The sequence below is a fragment of the Leuciscus leuciscus genome (genome assembly GCF_965113295.1).
Source record: "Leuciscus leuciscus genome assembly, chromosome: 17".
NCBI lineage: Eukaryota > Metazoa > Chordata > Actinopteri > Cypriniformes > Leuciscidae > Leuciscus > Leuciscus leuciscus.
In genome coordinates this window covers 19,099,402-19,120,907 of record NC_138741.1, presented here as the reverse complement: position 1 = coordinate 19,120,907, position 21,506 = coordinate 19,099,402, and the positions used below count along the sequence as shown (strand labels likewise).

Here is a 21,506-nt window from a genome sequence, read left to right as displayed (position 1 = left end):
ACATAACCTTAACGTGCTGACTTGTGTGGACAACCTTTTATTTGAGGAAATGTATAGGCTATTAGGATTAAACTTATTGGTCCTGCGCTGCCTAGTGGTTCAGTTGATTTGAATAAAAATGTCTATAATGGCTAATGTTTCTTAAGTGAATGCTTAAGTTTATCATACAATGACCATAATGCAAGGCAAACACGTCACATGTATTTGATCTATTTTTAGCCGCATTCAGTATGGGATTTGACTTCATTGATTAGTCTATTTAAAATGGATCGCGGTTAGACTAGTCGGATGCAAAATTTCCATTTAAAAGTTAATGAAGTTAGTCAGTGCGCACATCCCTAGTATTGACAACCACAGCATTGTTTTGTGTCCTTTTTGAAGCTTCAAAGTTCCAGTCCCATTCATTTGAATGGAAAAGAGTGACCAGTACAATATTTTAAAGTTTTATATTCCACCGAGTAAATAAAGTCATATTGGTTTGGAATGACATGACAACAGAATTTGAATTTACTAAAATTACTGCTCCAACTGAAGTTCTTCAGAATTAGTCATTGTGTGACTACAGTATTTGTTTGGGCACACAAAACATTATTTTTATTTATTTATTTATTTATTTTATATATATATATATATATATTTTTATTTATTTTTTTGCAGTTCGCTTGTAGTCCTGTGGTTTAAGAATTTTCAAATCTAGGCAAAATATTGCCGGTAGTTTCTCAATTAATATGAACTCGTAAAACTGAGTATTTCCTTTTGTATTAAGAGTCATGAACAAACACTACTTTGTTGCTTTATAGAACCAGACAGTGGTCTGTGTGTGTGCGTGCACTGTGAGTGTTTATTTCTTTCCGGCTTAATTAAATAAGCGCCGATAAAACGATGAGTGTAGTAATTAGCTCCAGATATCAGCTGGAGGTTTCAACCCTACATTGGCATGGTGTGTGTGACTCAAATCAACAAGAACAACACACACACATACATACACACACACACACACACACACACACACACACACAAACGTTAGCTCTCTAAACACGCACAACCAGCAGGGGGAGCAGCAGTTGGCTATTCTCATGAACAACTGAGCCAATAAAAGATTGCGAGAAAGAAACACGCACACAAAGAGTGTGTTTTGTGCCCTGAGATCCTTGTGAGAGTGAAAACAGGAAATGAGTGTCTCAGATCACCCCTGCTGTAATAACATCCCATCCACCTGATGAACGGGAGGGAGAAGAGATGAACTGCTGCTTCCAAAAAGCTTTAAGAAACAGCCAAGGGGCAAATAACAAAGAGTACAATATTACAGTATAGAGCTCTTTCTGTATGTGGACGGCCACAAGCACACAATTTTCATTGAGGATGTAAGGTCTGGTCTGATGCACACAGGTTCCAGCAGTCTGTGCAAACTCCTTTTCTCTTGCTCCCCATCCGGCACGTTCATTTAATACCTTCTCTCAAAGATTATTAAGCTTTCTTTCCCCAGAGGTATTGTCAAACCCGCGTCTTTTCCCGACTCACATCACTTCATCTGCATATTTTTACATAACCCTCTGCTAATCTGATGATCACACTGTTGATAAATATAACAAAAATGGTTTTACTCTGCTTCTCGGCTGAAAAATCCGAGCGCTTTTTCTGATATAACCCATTCATAATAAAATAAAAAGAATGCTAGCTAGCTGATGAAAAAAACAAGAAAATAATACCACAGTCCTGGTATTATCAGTTTGTGTACAAAAGATCAAGCTTTTGTGTTAATGCAGCTCTGTATGACATGCATTTCCTCTTCAATGTTGTTTATTTCCATTGATTTAATATCCCTGTAATGAAAATAGCTTGCAGGGGACTATCACACTCACCTACACACGGCACCCCTGGCACCCCTAAGGCTTGTGTAATGTTAGTTAGCATGTGTTTGTGTGAAACAGGGCTGATGTGGTGCACTCATTTAGTAGGGTGGGTTTTTGAGGTGCTAGAGTCTTTTCCCTGCGTGTTCTCTCGTTCCTCTCTTCTGCTACCCCCTCAATATGGCTCCCTTTTCACTCCAACACTTTATTTATAATTATCTCCTCACCCATGCTTTGTTTCGAAATCTAGTGCTCTGCCTAGAGAGATGTTTTAAGGCATCATTGGTGTGCTTTCAAAGAATTGTAAAAGTATTTTGTGTGTGTGCACGTGTGTCTCTGTGTTGATGTGATGGCCTGTGAAGAGCAGAGATGTGAATAAAGCATTTGTGATTCATATGTCTTTGACCACTGTCACGTGTAACCTCACGTGGGCGGCTTGCTCAGGATGTTGACTCCAGGGCATACACACATCCCCCCTGCATTACGCCTGCAAGCTGTATCTAAACTGAATCATAAGTTCCTTATTCATTTGTGTGTGTCAGGAGGCCATGTCCATCAAAATGATGGAAGTGCTTTATTTATGGTTTGATTAAGCTCTTTTGGATTGGCAAATGTGGCTATACTAGGCGCCTATTGCAGGTGTAGAGGGTTTAATTTAATCTGAGAGGGTTTACACAGAGTAAACCCTCTACATCAGCTTTAAAATCAAAGCATGTATATATGCACAGTTGAATGTTTGAAGGTTAAATGCACATCTTTGTGTTTTGGTGAAATTGTAGTCCAATTAATGTGTATACATGCTGGAGAAAAATCGAGCTACAATCACGTTATCAGAGTCTGTTATTCTTACTAATCTGGCACAAAAAAAACTCAATAGTTCAGTATCAGTCAGATTAAAGCTTTTACATTTATATTTTTGGAAGAGACCAATGGTTGTTTTAGTTCCGATTGAAATTTTACTTTTAAAATTCATGTAAAGTTTCATGACTTACTGACATAAGAGCTGGTTTAGAGAGTTTACACTGATCTGAGAGCTGGTGTAAAGTTTTCACGCTGATCTGAGTGCAGGTAGAGAGGTTTTACGCTGGTCTGAGAGCTGGTTTACACAGAGCCATTGTAATGGGGATTTGTATTTGATGATAAGCCCTGCAGGTACATGCTGATTTACAGCACAGGCCTTTATTACAGCAGTGCCCTGTGGCTTTGGAATTTATTGAGGGACCTGAGACTAAGCGTAAAGCCGTGCTAACATTTCCACAGGCAGATTTTTCTGAGCACATTTCAGTGTGACACATTGTAGCACACTGAGATAGAGGGCAAACACACGCACACACAGCAACTTAATCATTTTCTCGCAAAATAGAAAAAATTCAATCACGTGCTCACATTTTCAGACGTATTTGAATTGGTTGGGGGAGTGTGTAAGTCGGAGGCTGTTTAGAGCGCATTCTGAAGCCTCATTCTCATGCATGAAGCCTCCCATCAGCCATTTCTACCTCTCTCTATCGCATGTGACATGAAAATTGACCTCTGCGATCTCAGAAGGCTTAAAAACACCTCCATCACCACTGGGACAAACAGATGAAAATAGAGGATTAATACCTAGTAACCATCTCTGCCTCAACCTTCTCCTCTCTCTGTTTTTCTCTCTGTAGCTTTTTTGCAACTGTTTGTTGTTTCACCTGCCTCTCCTTATGGTGCGCTGAGCTCTACTAACACTCAAAAATCCAAATGCATGACTCACACTCATAGACGTGCAAGGGCAGCATATACGTGATTGGTCAACTCTGGTCTTCTCGAAACCGGACCATTTAATATAGCTAAAACATAAAGCATTTTTCCCACACATGCATGTCATTGACAACATCCCGATTCATAGAATATCATTTTATTGATCAGATTCCCTATGGCACAGTACATCTAGTATGTAATCATGTATTGATACAAAAGTGTTTTCCTTTGCACTGAAACAACGTGTCTGACACCGCACTCAAATCAGAGAGAAAACACACTCATATTTGTCTGTTTATCTTCCCTCAACCAGTCAGAGGATCTGTAGTGAAAAAGTGTCCATATGTCACCAAACAGCCTGTCCCCATAAGGTCCAGCATTTCGAACCTGCAGATGGGTCTCAAGGTGTCTCATTCTTTCTTTTGTTCTTAATAGAAAAATATTTTATAATTCCATTGTTTCCATTTTATTGCAGAATTCTTTCTATTGGTGGATGAGTTCGGAGGGAGTTGTTCTGTTGCCCTATTACGTTCTTGTGTTTGACCAATAGGGTCTTTCTGCATACCTGTGTCCTTGTAATCGAAAGGAGGCAGTGCTCAGTGTAATTCCCATAGCCAGGTAAACGAAAGGTCTGTTGGGCCATGACTGATCTCGCAAGGGTACGAATCTGTCGTATCGAAGAATTGTTCTCTGTGTGTCCAGAGACCTGTGTTAAGCTGATGTCCATTGCATTGATATATATCCGCCAGGGGTCAGAGGTCAAGAATAAGCGTCACTCTCCCCGTCCCGAGCAGCCCAGTGTCATCTCCCACATTCTTCTCTTTGAGACGTCAACCCTGCTGTCATATCTCTGTTGGACCCCGCCTCTCACCTCCACCTGCTTCCAACCCGCGTGGATCCTTCTCACAGAGTGGTGTAAATGTAAACAAACACTATGACAAAGAGGTTCAAGAAGGTGCCAATGATCCCCAGTAGGGCCAAGATAGACTCCTCTCGCTCCTCTTTTCCCTCTAGCGCCCGGACCTCCTCTATACTGACGGTGGTCGTTCCCATTCTGACCCCCCCACCTCTGTCTCCAGGGTGCTTATCTGTGGAGAAACAGGAGAGCAATGTGAGAAAAACAATCAACAAGATGTGGAGGCCTCTTTCCGTTCCTCCATGTGGCCCATCCGCACCTTACGTTCTCAGACGGCCACCAGAAGCACCCATCCAGAAGCCAGACCGAACGCCCAGTGGAGCGGCACAGTGGGTGAGAGTTCTCTCTCCACTGATTGCCCAGCTGCGAGTGTGGCGTAATGAACACAAAAGAGGATGTCTCCCCCCACCTCTGTGATGGATTTCCCCCTCAGAAAATGATATTTCCCTGCGGAGCTGCTACAACAGGGCGACTCTCGGCAGCTGAGATGATTTACTGTACATTTAAACTGTCTCACTTGCTATTTGCCTCTGCCACGCACACTAAACGATAGCTCTTTCTCATCCCGTCTTTTCTTAATGGTATAGCATGGTGCCACATTCATTGGAGCACACATAGAAGCGTATACGTCCAGGTTCTTACAACTAGGTACCAGAACATCAACCCCGATAAGCAGCTTGGGGCCAAACATACAGCTCGGCGAAGTGGACAATAAAGCAGTTGGACAGACTGATACAAACGGTGAAGAGAGAGCAAGACGATAAACATAGAAAGTGTAGGAAGAAAACAGTGTGTCTTACCCTATGGCGTGGGAGATCTGGGGGAAGATCCAGCATGCTGTGGGCTCACCACAGGAGAGGCATATCTGGGCTGACGGTAACATGAGGGCCAGCTGGCCAAACATCCGATGTCCCCGAGATAGTAAAGGAGAAAAGAGAAATTGAGAGGTGGAGAGAGAGAGAGGGAGAGAGAGGGGGGAGAGAGAGAGAGAGAAAGAAAGAAAGAAAGAAAGAGAGAGGGTAAAAGAGTAGGTCTACAACAGCATCTCCTTGAGCCGTGTGCGTTACGCAGACAACAATCTCAGTCCCCAACGTCCCTCCCCTTCGCTTTCTCTCTCTCTCTCTCTCTCTCTCTTCCTATCTTTCTCCCTCTAGCTTTCTCTCGCTCTTTCTGTGTCAGTATTCCAGCCTCATTATGTATCACCAGACCTTCCTTTTGTTCCACGTTCATTCAGTTCTTTTATTTTTCTTCCCAGCGTTGTTTATTTTTTTATTCTTAGCTTGAACGCCTTACACCTTTCATTCAAGGGGGGCTCGGAGAAATCCACTCCCTGCTCTCCTTTCCCCTCCCTCTCCCATGCTCTCTCTTCTTTTACCAAAATATCCCTTAAAAAAAATCACTCTCTTCCTCCTCTCCTTTCTCTCCCCTCCTTTCTCTCCCCTCCCTCTCAGTGTCACACGCTCCCGTTCTCTGCTGTCACTCTTGTCTATCTGACCCTTTTAGCATCTGAAAGTGAGGTGTCTCAGCATTTATAATAAACACCGGCCCCCACCTTCTCTCCTTTCCCTCCTCCGCGATTTCTTTCCCTTCTTCTTTTGCGCTCCTCTTTTTCTTTGGGTGTAGAAGCGCTACAGATGCGCGCAAATGCCTCCGGACGCTCATGAGATTGGTGACCTGCAGCTGCGAGCTCCCCACCCTGCCGTTCTCTGTCCGTAGCCGATGGCAGTCGTGTGGTTATAGGTCCCGTCTCGGAGTCTGAGAGCGCCGTGCATTGCATAACCAAGCAGAGTGACTGGTAACCGCGGAAACAGAGCGAACGAGGGAGATCGAGAGGGTGGGCGGCGAGAAGGCTCACACGTCAAATGTCTTTATTGCCAAGAACAATGTAAAGCTACAGAGAGATGAGGAGAGGAGAAGCATCCAAATGGAGAGAAGGTGTGGAATGGTGGCCATTTGGCATATTTGGGATTTGATAAATTACATATGTACATAAAACTGACATGAAGTGTCCTTGTCTTCTGATTATCGATAATCCCTGACTATTTTTCAGGCTTTTTTGTTTATTTATCCTGTCCTCTGAAGAAAGAATGCTAAGACCATAAAAGCCTGAGTGCATTAACATTTTCTTTTTTGTTTTATTGGTAATAATAGCAGAGACTAGGCAGAAAATGATGAGGAGATTAGGGATGAAAGGATTGGAAATTAGCTTGACTCAAACTTGCAATGGCTGGATGCAAGGCATGATGTTTCAGAACTTGCCTGCTTACTCCAGGCACACTTTTTTTTTTTTAAGAGTAAGTACAGCCATTTCCTCAAACTTTTTTGATTGTAAGCACACTTTTACACACTTTTACATAATTTTTGTGGTATTTTCCAGTAAAAAAATTATAAAAAAAATTCCCTGAAACAAAATAAATTCACTTGAGAAGCAACACTTCACATGAAATTATCAATTGTTTTAAAGCATGCATTTTTTTTTTATCTGTGTATTTTGTCTTGCTCAATTGGCCTTTATCAAAAGACTAAATAAAAAAACTCATTAAGAAGTCATTTTTGTGAGGAAGATTTACGGATATATTTTATTGGACAGTTTAGAAAATGATCACATTGACATTTGAAATGAAATTTATCCCTGAACTTTAGATCACGGGCCCCTCACAGTAAATAAATGTTATTTAAGTGGCCTTTAATGCTGACAGCTTTGAAGATGAAATGTGAAGAAATTGTTTTCTTGTAATCCTCGTCTACAGCAGCCCAACTCAAAACTCAAACGCAAGCTACCGTGAGCACAGCGTGTCCGAACACTGACTCACCCCTACCCTTGAGGAGTATGATTCTTGTTTCCTTACTCAACATCAGTGGAAATAAAGTACAACACATCCTCCTCGCGTACATCTGAACATTCCTTCCCCTATGCGTTTTACGATTCTCCATCCTGCTCTTTGCCCTTATCTGGTCTCCTGTCCATTGGTCTGTGTTAATAAACTATCAACCTCATTGTCCACATTAACATTTTAATAGAAGGGGAGAGAGTAGAAGATCTGTATACACTCCGTCCCTGCTACATCCAGTCTGATAAAATCATATATCAGTGTTATGTGCTACATAAATAAGTTGGTTTACTTCTAGCAGCCCTCAGACCTCAGCAAAGCCAGATAAATTATTAACTGTTTTAATCTGAAATGATCCTGACCTCTGCGCAGGCGTACAATTACAGGAGGTCAATAAAAGACTATACCTACAGGTACAACTGTACCAGTCTGAGAGGAAGTAGTTGACTGTAGAATCTTGAAACTGCATTTGCAACCCAATTTACTTCTGTAATGTTTGTTTTTTTGTGAGTGAAAAGGCTATTCAAAGAGGGAAAAGATGTATATTGATTTTAGTCATTGGAAATTGTTTAGGTCTTGAAAAGTAGGTGTTACATAGCAAAAAGGAGCCAGGTTGTTGGAAAGGAGGGGTTGAAAGTTTTTTTGTTGTTGTTTCTTTCCTTTTTTGGAGTTACATATAACAATGATGACATGATCTTTTTTTGAGTCATTCACAAATTTTTTATAATAAGGTTTTCATTATACTGCTTGAACAAATGCTTTGAATTTTTGTAAACTTTTTTTCTTCTTCTTTTTTCTGTGGATTAGCTGTTTCTGCAGTGTTTAAAGCAGTATATCTTTGTTTTACTGTAGTTCAATGCCAGTGTTTCATCCTGATGCTTCCTGAGGTACAGAGTGTGTGTATGTGTGCATTGACACATTCGTGGTTATAAAATCCTGTAGCCAAAAATGGTAGAATATGAACTTTATTTGCTTCAATCATCTTCAACATAATTGTTTGAGAGCGTGTCTCATGCCAGGACAACACCCCCCAACCCCTCTCTAGCTCTCTCTTTTGTTCTCTCTTTGTAGCTCTCGCTCTCTCTTTGATAATTAGTATAGGCACATTTCAGTCACCATAATGTGCAGAAATTATCGCACAGTCCAATTAAATGAAATTATCATGTGGGTGAATTCCCTCGGTCCCGGGCTCTCAGTGCGGTGCCAGAACATTTCAAACGGATCAAAATGAAGCCGGCAGGTTAGAAGCCATGCAGAAAGAGGCAGGATATTTTTTTCAGTCTGCTTTAAGTGGAGTTCCTTGTCAATGAGCCATTGTTTATATTCATTTATTTGTTTGTAATTTTCTCTCTCCGGAGCTGTGGATCATATAATCATCAAGCTGACAGCCAGTGGTGGGCGATTATGGAGCGACCTCATTACTGTATGTGTGTGTGACCATAATATATTGAAAAGATTGTGCTGCCTCGAAGATCTGCTCATGTTCTAATATTGATGATCTATTAATATCTGGTTCTAATCACTTAAGATCAGACTGCCGCCTTTGACCTCTGATGCACTTCTGTAGCATAGAGGTTAACTCAATGTAAAATTCTGAAAAATAATGCAATTTTTGGATTAAGATTATTGTGATAAAAGGCCTTATTCATTAAATTCAAGCAATACGAACCTGCGATCATTTGGAATCATTTATAAATTCCTTACATCTTTGTAGTCAATTGTGTTCAACAGAGTTTTATTTTTTTTATATGTTGTATAATATATAGACAGATTTTTTTATATTTTTTTTCCTTCTTCCAAGGAACACAAAGTAAACTTGGTCACATTTTTCTGTGCAACTTACAATTCATGTAGATTTGAGCTTTTATGCAGCATAAACATTTTAATAATAATAAAAAAAAAATTAGACTTGACAGCCCCAGTCCTTGTTTACTTTCATTAAATGGAAAAGAGTGGCCAGGAAATTATATATTATATTTATACACTATAATTGGTTGTAAAAAACTAACATTGATCTTAAAATACATTAACATTTTTAGTGGCAGTCATTAGGATACACCCCATGTCTTGAATCTTGAGTGTATTTATATGTAGCTTTTAAAACATAAGTTGATGCTGTAATACAGACCTTGAGCAAGGTTCTGCACAGACTCACAGAAATGGACAGTGGTGAATTGGGTCAGCTCTGACAAGCTTTTCAAACCTGCCGCAACATCCTGCAGGATGCACTCCTACTCCCCTCGATCAAACACCAAAAACGGAGAGAGTGAGTGATGGCTTGGAAACCTTTTAATGGATGTGTGTGCACTCATCCGATGCACATTCATGCCTTTACCCATTTTTTTTCTTCTCTAAATCTCCACCACGATCATCATTAGAGGACAAACTCTGAACAATGCACACAATTCATATCTGACAGTCAAAACCTGCAAGATACATTATTTTTCTCTTGCTGAGGTTTTTTCCCCCAGTGTACTTTCTTTTTCTCATTAAGATGTTTGTAGTGAAGGGTTGTAATAGCATTCAGCCGGTTTCCTCTGCTGTGATCTATTAATATTAGGGGTGTGCAAAATAGATCGTAATTTTTGTTTTAACGATGTGCCTATAACACGCATTATACTCGACATTATCGAGTATGTCCCTCACTTTTAAAAAACACGTTTAGAGAGTGCATACACTAATTGATGTAGCCTTTTCAGTTTAGCTTAGACTGCGCGTGTGCATTTAGACTGCATGCTCTCACTGCTTGATTTACTCTATTAAAATGCAGTAAAAATGCCCCTGTATGAGTATTTGTCTTTGTTATATTTATATCATATGACAAAGTTATTAAATCACACAAAGAATGCTAATTTCCCCCCAAATATCACCACGATTGCAAATGTGCTATTCATTTTATACAGTAGTTTAATAAACCAAAAGTTCATATTAAGTGACACAATATGCCAGTTTTGCTCAATTTCCCTGAACAGCATAGTTCCAAACAAAGCCACAGCAGAACTATTTTGCATCTCTGTGCAACACACAGCGGCGTTTCGTTATTCATTTCATTCATCATCCATTTGAAAGAATCGGTTGAGTGAATGATTCAGTGACTCACTCAATAGAAGTCAAATACTTTGTTCCTGAAATGATCAGCCGTTTGAGATAATCTGTTGAATTAATGACTCGATGATTCGCTCATTAACAGTAAAGGCGGCCGCACACCAGACGCGCAGCTCAGCGCCGCGCCGCGCCACGTCTAGGACAACTGTCACCTGAAAATCCGATAACATCAGCAATTTTCTGATTTCTGTAAATAAATATAAAACTAAATGTATATTGCAGCACAGGGTGAGGTCCGTATATACATTAACTACGATTTGAGACACACACATGTAAATTTAATATAAAACTATGTAAATGGCGCTCTGTGGCGCGGCAGGATTTTGAACACGGCCCTGAGCCGCCGCGGACAGACGCCGAAAGGCGCCGCCGGTGTGTGTACTCTCATAGAGAATAGTGTGTTCGAATTTAAAAGATGTGGCGCTGCACGGCGCGCCGCCGAGCTGCGCGTCCAGTGTGCGACCCTCTTAACTTGCCGCCACCTACTGGTGGTTTTAGTTTCATATTTAAAGTATCTTTTCAATTTTAAAACGGTTTCAAATTACATTTTATTTAAAAAAAATCAAAACAGTACATTTGTAACTGTAGGTTATTCATTTGTCATCTCTGAGCTGCATTAACAGTCTGTGTAAATGCATCTAAATGCCACTTCAGTTGCAGCCTCTTTGTTTCCTCTGCATTGCAAAGATGGATTTAGTTGATACTGATTTCATTTTATTGGTAACAGCCCTATAGTGTCTTATTATTCTAATTGGATTTATTGATTAAATGTAATGAATAAATTAAGCATAGGCTACATTTAAATAGTCTGCTGTCCAAGGTACCAGCACAGTAACACACTCAGAAAAATATCGTGATCATCGTTAGACAAAATCCCAGAAAATATTGAGTTTTTTGTTTGTTTTTTTGGCTGATATCGCACACCCCTAATTAATATATCTAATTCTGCTCTTTTAAACAGGTGCCCTTTGTAAAGTCATATTCTCCTCTCTCCAAAGCTCTTTGACAGCATGTGTGTGCCCACACAAAATGGCAAATGTCAGTCAGAGGGCTTGTCAAAATTAATTATGCCCTCCTGCGTGGAGAAAGATAGATACCCCTTTTTACCTAGATGGGTGCACGGGAGCTAAATTGGATAAAGAAAGGATTGGAGGAGTGAAAGGAAGGATGGGAGGACAGAAATGGCATGGTCATTAAAATGAAGCAGTCACAGAAAGTAACTGGACCTCAAGATTATTTTTGCTTTGTTGGCCTTCAGTCGACTTTGCTTTGTGGACTGTAGAATGCTGGTCTTCAAACTGTTTTTTTATTGGTTTATGCTGGTGATTTAAGCACAGTTTTGGTCAGTAGGATTTTTTTTATTATTATTATTTAAAGAAATCAATACTTTTATTCAGCAAAAATGCATTTAATTGATCAAAAGTGACATTTATCCAGGAAAAAAAAAATATATATATTTCAAATTAAATTATTCTTGTGAACTTTCTATTCATCACCGAGTCCTGAAAGAATGGATCATGGTTGCCAGAACAAAATTAACTGACAACTATTTTCAACATTGATGAAAATAAAAAATGTTTCTTGAGCGGCAAATCAGCATATTAAATTGATTCCAGAAGGATCATATGACCATGAAGATTTTAATTTTTTTATTTTGGCACTTACATCAGTTGCTCAGTTCGCTGTCCAAAATCCTGCCCTCATGAGTAGACAGACACAGAGTGTCTTTAGAGCACTTGATAAACTGATTCCTCTTCAGATGAGAGAAATGCTCTGAATGATTTAGTGGCTTTAAATGATGCAGAAAGGGAATAATGCACTTTGTTATCCTTCCGTTAGCTGAGGGTTTTATAGCAGCTTTGCAGAGGAGGAAAATTACAGCCCTGTGGTCGTCGCCATTAGCTCCATCAAACATCCTTGTGTATAAACAGCCTGTGCTGGCACAGAGTTTCCTCAGATACAAGACTGTTTTCCTGAAAATTACAGCTTTTGTGCAGCGCAGATACCTCCTGTAAGCAACTCGTACATAAACGTCTGGAAGGGTGCCACTTTCTCATGAGAGTGTCGATGTTAATGCCTACAATCAGATTGTCAGGGCACCAAAGTGTCTGCTGGCTGACTCCACGTGTTTAAAGTAACTCTGAGAGCCGCCACTGTCACCTGTTATCTCTCGGGTCAGCTGGATGAAATCCAGAGACAGCGTGGCATTTTGAATCTGGACTCATTCTGATGATGCTGTTGGATTTGGTGTGGTTCTGGGACAAGGAGTGAAGGTTTCTTTAATAGACTATTGTACTCAACCTTAAAAGTATTCATTTAGTAATGTTCACTACTGTTTAAAATGTGGGGTCAGTAAGAATTATTAAATTTTTTACGTTATTGAAAGTCTCTTCACCAAGGCTGTTTATCTAATCCTTCAGAAATCATTCTAATACGCTGATTTGGAGCTCAATAAAAATTATCATCAATGTTGAAAACCGTGATTTTAATGAAAGATGAATGAATTTGATGAATAGAAAGTTTAAAAACTTGAAAAATACTTATTTTCTAACATTACAAATGCCTTTACTGTCACTTTTTATCAATTGAATGTGTTTAACAATTTAACTTGCTGCATTAAAGTATTTCTTTTAACCTTATATTGGTTATCAGCCCTTTTTTAATTCATCAATATTGGACAATTTTGGATATTTAATTGTTCATGCTAATTTCCTTTATTTTACATTTAAATGATCTTTGCCATCATCTAATGCTCACTTACATTTAATCTTTAATCATTTTAATAATAATTGAAACACTAATAATTAAATAACAGTATTAAATGTAATCTTTTGGCAGATGTCATAATAAAGTATTTTAAATTTTTTCATGCTCATAAAAAAACTCAAAATATATTTATTTTTTTCATGACGTTTATTAAAATTGACAAATTCGGTTGTAGCATTTACTTGTACTGTTATATTTTTACTTGCTTAGATAGTAAGATGGCAAATAGTATAGAACTTTAATATCAGCTTTTTATTGGTTATCAGCAACAATCAGTTGATCAGTTTCAGGCAGAGGTTTAATATTGCAGCATCTCTATTCTAGATGCTTGTGCATTTTAGTAGAAGTTATGGTGATTAAATAAACCGTCTTTCAGTCTCTGCTCTCTTTTATTTTCCTCATGTCTTTGGCACATGGATCAGGAGCTGTACTCTTCAGTGTGTTGAGTCAGTGGTCGGGTGGTGCCATCAGTCCATGTCTTGCGTCTCAGTGTTGTCTGTGTCAGAGAGATGCAGAAGTGTGAAAGGGAGATGCAGTAGCGCTCATCTTGTTTTATTCCTCGTTCTGTTGCATTATTGATGGAGCGCTTCTCTGAGCTCTTGCTGCATGTGTCTTTCTTTCCAGCCGGCCCTCATGTGAAGGATTCTCTCTTGCTTGCTCGCTCACTTACACACACTCCAGACAGACGGAGGACTCTTGTGCCCTGAATGATTTGGGAAGCATGATTTTTGTGTCAGTCATTAGACTCCAGGCCCAGTTCCGCTCTGTAAAGCGACATTTATAATCAGACTCCTGTCAACCTGATTTACTTCAACAAAAGTGTGCAAATGTTACTTCAAACACACCCAAAAAAAAGTGCGCACACACACATATATATATATATTTTTTTTTTTTGTCTCGCTCTCTTTATCTGCATGTCATGAACAGTTATGCGTTTCTGCACGTTGTAAATAACCAGATTCAATTTTAACTAACCCACGAGGCAAAAAGCGAGTGTGCGTTTCTGCACTGCTGCTGGTGTGTCTTGTCCCGCCTGTCCTCGAGATCTTTGTTGTCATGGTGACAAACAGTTTCCACCACATGCTCTGAGTACTGTCACACACACTGCATACCCCTAAATGTTTCTTCATGGTTCCGGTGTGTGTGTATGGGGCCTCGTAAAGGGGCTGTATTATACTGCCCAACAGAAAAGACATTTGTTACAAAAGAAATAATGCTGCTCATTTGAACATTCTGTTTGAAACAATAAGAAATGTTTCTTGAGCAGCAAATCAGTATATAAGAATAATTTCTGAAGGATCATGTGACACTGAAGACTGAAGTAATGCTTAAAATTTTAAATAAGCTTTGCCATCAGAGGCATATATTACATATTAATTTAAATATTATTTAAGTTGTAATAATATTTCACAATATTACTGTTTTCACTGTATTCCAACATATATCTGATCAGACAAATACAGCCTTGCTGAGTATGACACTTCTTTTATTCTTTGAAGATCTCACTCACTCACTCACTCACTCACTCACTCACTCACTCACACGGAGCTTCTGTTTGAGGCTAACATCTTTTATAGACAGTGAGACGTTGGGGGGAGAGGTCAGTCACAAAGGTCATAAGGTACAAAATGAAGAATCGATTAAAGCTCGGTGGATCAGTTTGAGTCCAGATGACCTGTGACCTTCCTGGAGTCTCTTCCTGGTGAAGAGGGAATGGATGGATGATATTGAAGTGTTCTTAGAGCTGCTGTGAGGAGTTTGACATGAGACTATAGTATTATCTATAATAAAATAATTTATTTTCTCCGCCTTTTTCCTTTTTCTGTTTTCTTTCTTGTCCTCCTGTCTGGTCTTCTCTCTACTTTTTCCTCCCTTTGTTTTCTCCTTTCCTCCACTTGCCTCTCATCTTCGGTTTTCTCCTCTCCTCCCCTTTTTAGCTTTCCTCTCATCATCTTTCCTGCTTTCTCTTTTCCTCTAATCTCCTCTCCACCTTTCAGAGCTCCATCGTCTCCTTTTTCTGCTTCCTCTTCTCCTGGTCTCTTCTCCTTTTTCTCGTCATCTCTTTTGTACTTGTCTTTTCAGCTTTGTAATGTTTTTCTTGATTTCCCCTTTCCTTTTTGCCTCTTGTCTGATCTTCTACTTTCCTTCTCTTTCTTTCTTGTGTTCTCTCATCTTCTTTCCTCTTTTCTTGCCTCCTCTTAACTCTTTTCGGTCTCCTCTTCTGATTTTTGTTCTCCTCTACTCTCTAGCATTCTCATCTTTTTGCCTTTTTCTGGTCTTCTCCTCTACTATTTCCTTTCTTGTCCCCCCTTTTTATTTCTCCTTTCTGGTCACCTTTCCACTTGTCATTACTTATCTCCTCTTCTGCTTTCTTCTTCCTTCTCATCTCTTCTACTCCGCTCTGATGTCATTGCTTTCTCTTTGCCTCCATTCTGTTCGCCCCTCCTACTTTCTGGTCCCTTCATGTCTCCTTGCCTGTTCTCTATTCTCTTCTCCTTCTGATGTGTCTGCTGTCTTCCCCTTCTACATCCTACCGTCCTGTCGTGTCCTCCCTCCTCTCTTCCTCCATCATCTTCTCTGTGCACGGCAATGGAGGGAAGGGGAGCTGACGTATGTGTCCTCTCAGCTCTCACTAACATTGTTTATCATCCACCCAATCCAGCATGGAGCTGAATGTCTGATGAGGTAGAGAGAGGGGCAGAGAGGAGGATTGGTGTGCAGTAAATCAGTTAGTCTGTAAATGAGATGAGAGTGAAGGAGAAACAGTCTGAGCTGAGGAGAGCATGAGGAGAATCTGGAACATAGACTGACATTGAGATAATACAACACGCACACTAAACGCTCTCTGATCCATGTTGTCCTCTCAGTGAGCGCACACTCAAATAAAACCCTTTGAAATAGCTCCTTCGGGTGTTTAAAATTCCTTTCTTCTTAAAATGCCCCTGTTATGATTTTTTGTATATTCCCTTTCATGCAGCGTGTAATATAGTTGTTTGTGAATGTAAACGTTCTGCAAAGTCGAAAGTGCATGATAAATAGTTATTGTCTCCCAAAAGAAAGAATCGACTCTGAACCGCCAATACGAGTCGTTTTTTTATTCGAATCGTTCTACTTTACGGTTCTACGTCACTAGAAGATACATTTGCATAATGTCCGCCTATGTTGTACGTTGTCCGCCCTCGAACAACTTGACCAGCCCACAACACGTAATTTTACTGACGACTGATTCGCAAATCTCGGAGTTCAACGTGGGATTCATAAAGCGCTTGCTCTTTGTAAGAATCATTGAAAAATGTGGTGATATGCAATGTATTTTATGAGAAAATGAAAGTGTTTTTTGGCCTTTGACGCATGTAAACTTGTTGTAGGAGACCTCCAAAACAAAATGAGTAACCTTTAAAATATGCATAATAGGGGCACTTTAAAAACACACACAAGTAACACAAACAAGCACTTCCTTACATTCAACTGCACACTGATAATATGAGCCTGATTATAGTGTTTAGCTTGAAGACCCTCAGTAATCTTTCTCTGTCTCGTTCCCTCTCATCCTTTATTCTCTCACTGTCCTCGTTCTGGCTTTAAGACTCCGCCGTGCCACAAAAGGATTATCGTGCCTTCTCCAAGCAGGAAATACATGCACAAACAGCCCTTGTGCCTCAAACGGGTCCTTATAGCATCTCAGCATGCTCAATAGAAGATTGCTTGTGTTTTATGCTCGTAAAAATGGAACATAAAATATATTTTGTGAATATATTTACTGACAGAATATTTTTATTTTTGTGGAAACTATCCTTTTAAGCAGGTGCAACACAAGTGCTCTTCTTTGTATATTTATAAAATGCATGCAAGACGACTCTTCCGTTTATATAGCATTTCCTTGTCCTGAACGATTTCAACTGTTTAAATATTTGGAGGCTATGATGCTCCTAAAAACTTCTACATTAAAAACATCAACCTTGAGAGGCTGAATATGTGTGTGTGTGGATCGGCCCTTGTTTCCCTCTGTCCTTCTGTCTTTTAAGAGATGTAATTGACTTTGTCTTTTATAAGTGTCCTGACTTAATACGTAATGTCTCTCTCTCTCTCTCTGTCTCCTGCAGTTTTGGACATGGCGCGTCACGTACCCCTGTATCGTGCTCTGTTGGAGCTGCTAAGAGCCATCTCCACCTGCACCAGCCTGGTTCCTCTGCTCCTGCCGCTATCAGGAGACGCTGCCGAAGAAGAGGAGGATGAAGAACGCACCGAGTGTCAGACCTCTGTCGGCATGTTACTGGCCAAGATGAAGACCTGCGTAGACACCTACACCAACCGCCTCAGGTGCGCTCTTCCTCTCTCTTAGACACACACACACACACACACACACACACACACACACACACACACACACACACACACTGGTCAGTCAAACTAAGGGACAGAGGACGGGCTGAGTGACTGCTGATGGATGGATGTTCACCCTGTGACACTTACTCTCTGACCTGCATGCAAAAACCTGACTTATATCCACAAGATGTAACCTGATGCTATAGCCACAAGTCAAAACCTTTGTTTCATCAAAAGAATAACACACAGTGACGGCTAGATCAGTCAGTGCTCCTCTGTTGCCCCTGAAAAGCCTCCAATCTCCAGTGACCTTCACACTGACCTGAGCTTCTGCTGTTCCAAACCTGTCCATTTCATATAGTGTGTATGCAAAATAGTGTAGATTAGAATTTGTTTTTCCCACTGTTTTCACTCGACCCAACAACACATACACATTATGAATTTGATTTTTAGCAATGTATTGTCAAGGAATAATATTTATATTTTACATTACATTTTGTTTGTTTTTTTGTTTTGTTTTACAAAAAAGGTTTTTGGTTTTTGGTTTTTAATTTAAAACTTAAAACAAATTTTTAAAAGGATTTTATTTTTATCATTTTTAAATGTTTTTTTAAATGTATATAAAAATAAAGTAATACATGCACCCTTGAATGACAGCGCCATCTTAATTACTCCCCTCTGCGTCACTTATTGACAAAGGACATTTATGATTTCATGTCCTCTTTCTCCTTTGTCTCTCTCTTTCATGTTCCGTCCTCCTGCTTAATGAAAGATGCATGTTGTGAGGGTGTGTGCTTAGCTGCAAGACAGCTGGATGTTGTTTTTAATGGTTTACTTTGGGACAAGTCACGATCTGCTGCCCATTTTATGCATTCAGTGTCTATAGCACCTCTCACGAGCAGCGCGTGTTTGTTTCAGGGTTGGGGACATGAGAGGTTGAGAGGCTCTTGAGGACATGCCGTTGTTTTTTTTTCTCTGCCATTTTTGTGGTCCACTCAACCCAACACTGAATGTGCAATGAAACATTTCACATGTTCATATGCACACAAGCACAAATATAGACCCCTAATTAACAAGTTATTGCATCTACAGAAACTGAAATGTGACCCATGATGATTCTTTGTCCACCTTAGGTCAAAGAAAGACAAAAGTAAAGGGGTAATGAAGGCTGAGACATCTGACCCAGAGCCAGAAGGCCTGACACTGCTAGTTCCCGACATCCAGAAGACTGCAGAGATCGTCTATGCTGCCACAACCAACCTACGACAGGCCAACCACGGTGAGAACAATCTACTGTTTCCCAAATGCTTCCATTAAGTGCTGTTTATTAAATAATCATGGAATGGTTAAATTTTTAATAACTTTGATTAAAATGCTTAACAGATGGGTATTTAATGAATTTCCAGTTTAGAAACATTGACTAATTTTTCACTTATATTATGTTTTACATTTTAGACACTACAATAAAGTCATCAATACACAATTGGAATTATGGAAATTTAGTGACCAATACATTTTTAAAGGTTTAGTTCACCCAAAAACGAAAATTCTGTCAGTAATTACTCACCCTCATGTTGTTCCAACCCCGTAAGACTTTCGTTCATCTTCGGAACACAAATTATATCTTCAGAACACACAATAATGAAATCGGAGCACTGTCTCACTCCTTCATAGGCTACTAGGTAACTGCATTTGCCAGCCTAGAAAAGCTCTTACGGGTTTGGAACGACATGAGGGTGAGTAATTAATGACAGAATTTTCATTTTTGGGTGAACTAACCCTAAACGAATCAAAACCATTGTATATTTTAGCTTCTTCAACAAAGTTGCTCTTTGTCTAGATTCTATCTCCTTGTTCATTCTATCTCCAACTTCATGAAGAGCGTCCTGGGGTGGTTTTTCACTCATTTAGTCCAACTCATCCATTTCAAATAAAATGCATACGTACAATTTTCAAAAGTTTAAATGGGGTCAGTACGTTTTTTTTTTTTTTTTTTTTTTGGTGAAAGAGATTAATACTTTTATTCAGCAAGGATGCATCAATAGTGACAAAGACTTACATTGTTACCAAATAAAGTTCCTTTTCAAATAAATGCTGTTCTTTTAAACTTTCCTTTTATCAAAGAATCCTGAAAAAAGTATTATCTTTTTTTGCAAAAATATAAAGCAGAACAACTGTTCTCAATTACGGTTTCACCAAATCAGCATATTTAAATGATTTCTGAAGGATCATGTGACACTGAAGCCTGGAATAATGAATGACTGCTGAAATTTCAGCTTTGCATCACATTAATTTGTAATTGATTACAGGTTTTTACTTTATTTTCTATTAGATAAATGGAGCCTAAATAAATGGACATAAGAGACTTAAAAACATTAAAATAATCTTACCGACCCCAAACTTTTGAATGGTAGTTTGTTTACAAAAAGATTGATCTTACCCAAGTCTTACCCATGAATTTTACTGCACCATTTAAAGTCAGTTTCCCTCTAAAACCCTTTTAAGAAAAGCTGTTCATGCTCTGTGTCTCTGTAGGGTCTGATTTCTTAGGTGCTCAAGACTTGAATCAGAGCACAAGTGAAAGCAGGATAGTGCTAAGATGTATAGTGGTCAGTCCGGAGAGTGATGGTGTGTATTTCACAGGCTGAAGACACACTCCTTTCTTATCTGAGGGCCCCGGGGGACATGGAGTGACTGTTTGCTCTGACAAAATAAGCCAAAGAGAAACGGCTCTTCAGCACAGAGCCCCACCAGAGGCTCTCGAAAGCCTGATTGCGTTCTCGAAGGATTTTTAAATGGAGAGTCAGCTTTACTGGGCAGTTTCGTTTGTCAGACTAGACTTAATCTGTGTCGTGCTAATTCTTTAAGATTTGAACCAACAGCCCTTAGTCATGACCAGGGTGCATTTCCAGACAGGAAGGTTGTATGATCAAGTTTAGTCCCTTTTACGCTGACCTCATAAAAATGGATGTGAACATGACAATTCCTAATCCTGGGGTTTAAAGCTCTTGAGAAGTCACATCTGTTTATTAACATTTCCAAACTGTCTTTCTCGGGTCCTCTAGGGCAAGACTAAGGGAAATTTAGATGCAAATCTTTGAGTATTTGTTCCTAAGGCAGAAACCCTTGTCACTCATCAGGTGTGCAGGAATTTCCTGCGTCACTGTATCTCCACATATAACTATCACCCTCCCTTGGGCATCTCTTGCTCTCATTCTCTCTGTGATGAGTGAATGAAAGGGGCGTTAAACGTGGTGAGGCGGATCAATGCTGCTGTCACCATCCATAAGGAAAATCTATATGATAAAAGCAGTGAGACATTACTTACCACTCCATTTAACTGCTTAATTAGTAATCCATCTTTTTTTTTAAGCGCCAGAGACTGCGCAGTCAGGGTGTCTGATTGGTTGAGAGTGGTTTCTCATGGTTCGGTATCGATATCGCCATCAGTATCGTGCACTGATGTTAGTGGGAGCTATCGATGTCGGTTGGATTTTATGTGGCTTGTATCCAAAGCGCAGCTGTTATCGGCCATGTTAAATGCGATGGTAATTTGATTGGCTGTCACAGTGCATGTGCATGTGAGGAGGGACATGTCTCTACACCCACTGCGGAATGGGCGGAAATGCCATAAAGCTCCATAAATATATGAAGTTTAATTGTGTTGTTACTCTAACGGCCTCTATCCGCAGGTCTAATATGTCTCACTGGAGTGTTGATGGTCTGCTGGTGTCGTTGTCATTAGTCTGGCGCCCTCTCGATAACAATCTGAATTGGGGGAACAGAAATGCAGCGACTCATTTGTGTAACAACATGACATTTCGTGCTTATTGTCATTTATCAAGATAATAAATTTGCAGTCAAACGCGTCCCATTTGGGAGTCTTTTAATTATCAAGTCAAAGAAATGTTGATCAAAGTGGGCCTTTTTTCTTAGCAGTATATTTTGTTTACTGAAAGCAGAGTCACATACTCTCATTCA

General features: G+C 39.7%; 1 protein-coding gene across 12 annotated transcripts in view; it reads left to right on the top strand.

Annotated features, from left to right (window-relative positions):
• birc6 (baculoviral IAP repeat containing 6) overlaps window positions 1-21,506 on the top strand; it is a gene marked incomplete at its 3' end in the record, with an annotated part of 100,754 nt that overhangs the window by 64,132 nt on the left and 15,116 nt on the right. For all 12 annotated transcript variants that reach the window (XM_082143011.1, XM_082143010.1, XM_082143009.1 and 9 more), the window contains 2 exons: window positions 17,303-17,519; window positions 18,659-18,804. In XM_082143011.1, the coding sequence (XP_081999137.1) occupies window positions 17,303-17,519; window positions 18,659-18,804 (363 nt within the window). The remainder of the gene's footprint in view (window positions 1-17,302; window positions 17,520-18,658; window positions 18,805-21,506) is intronic.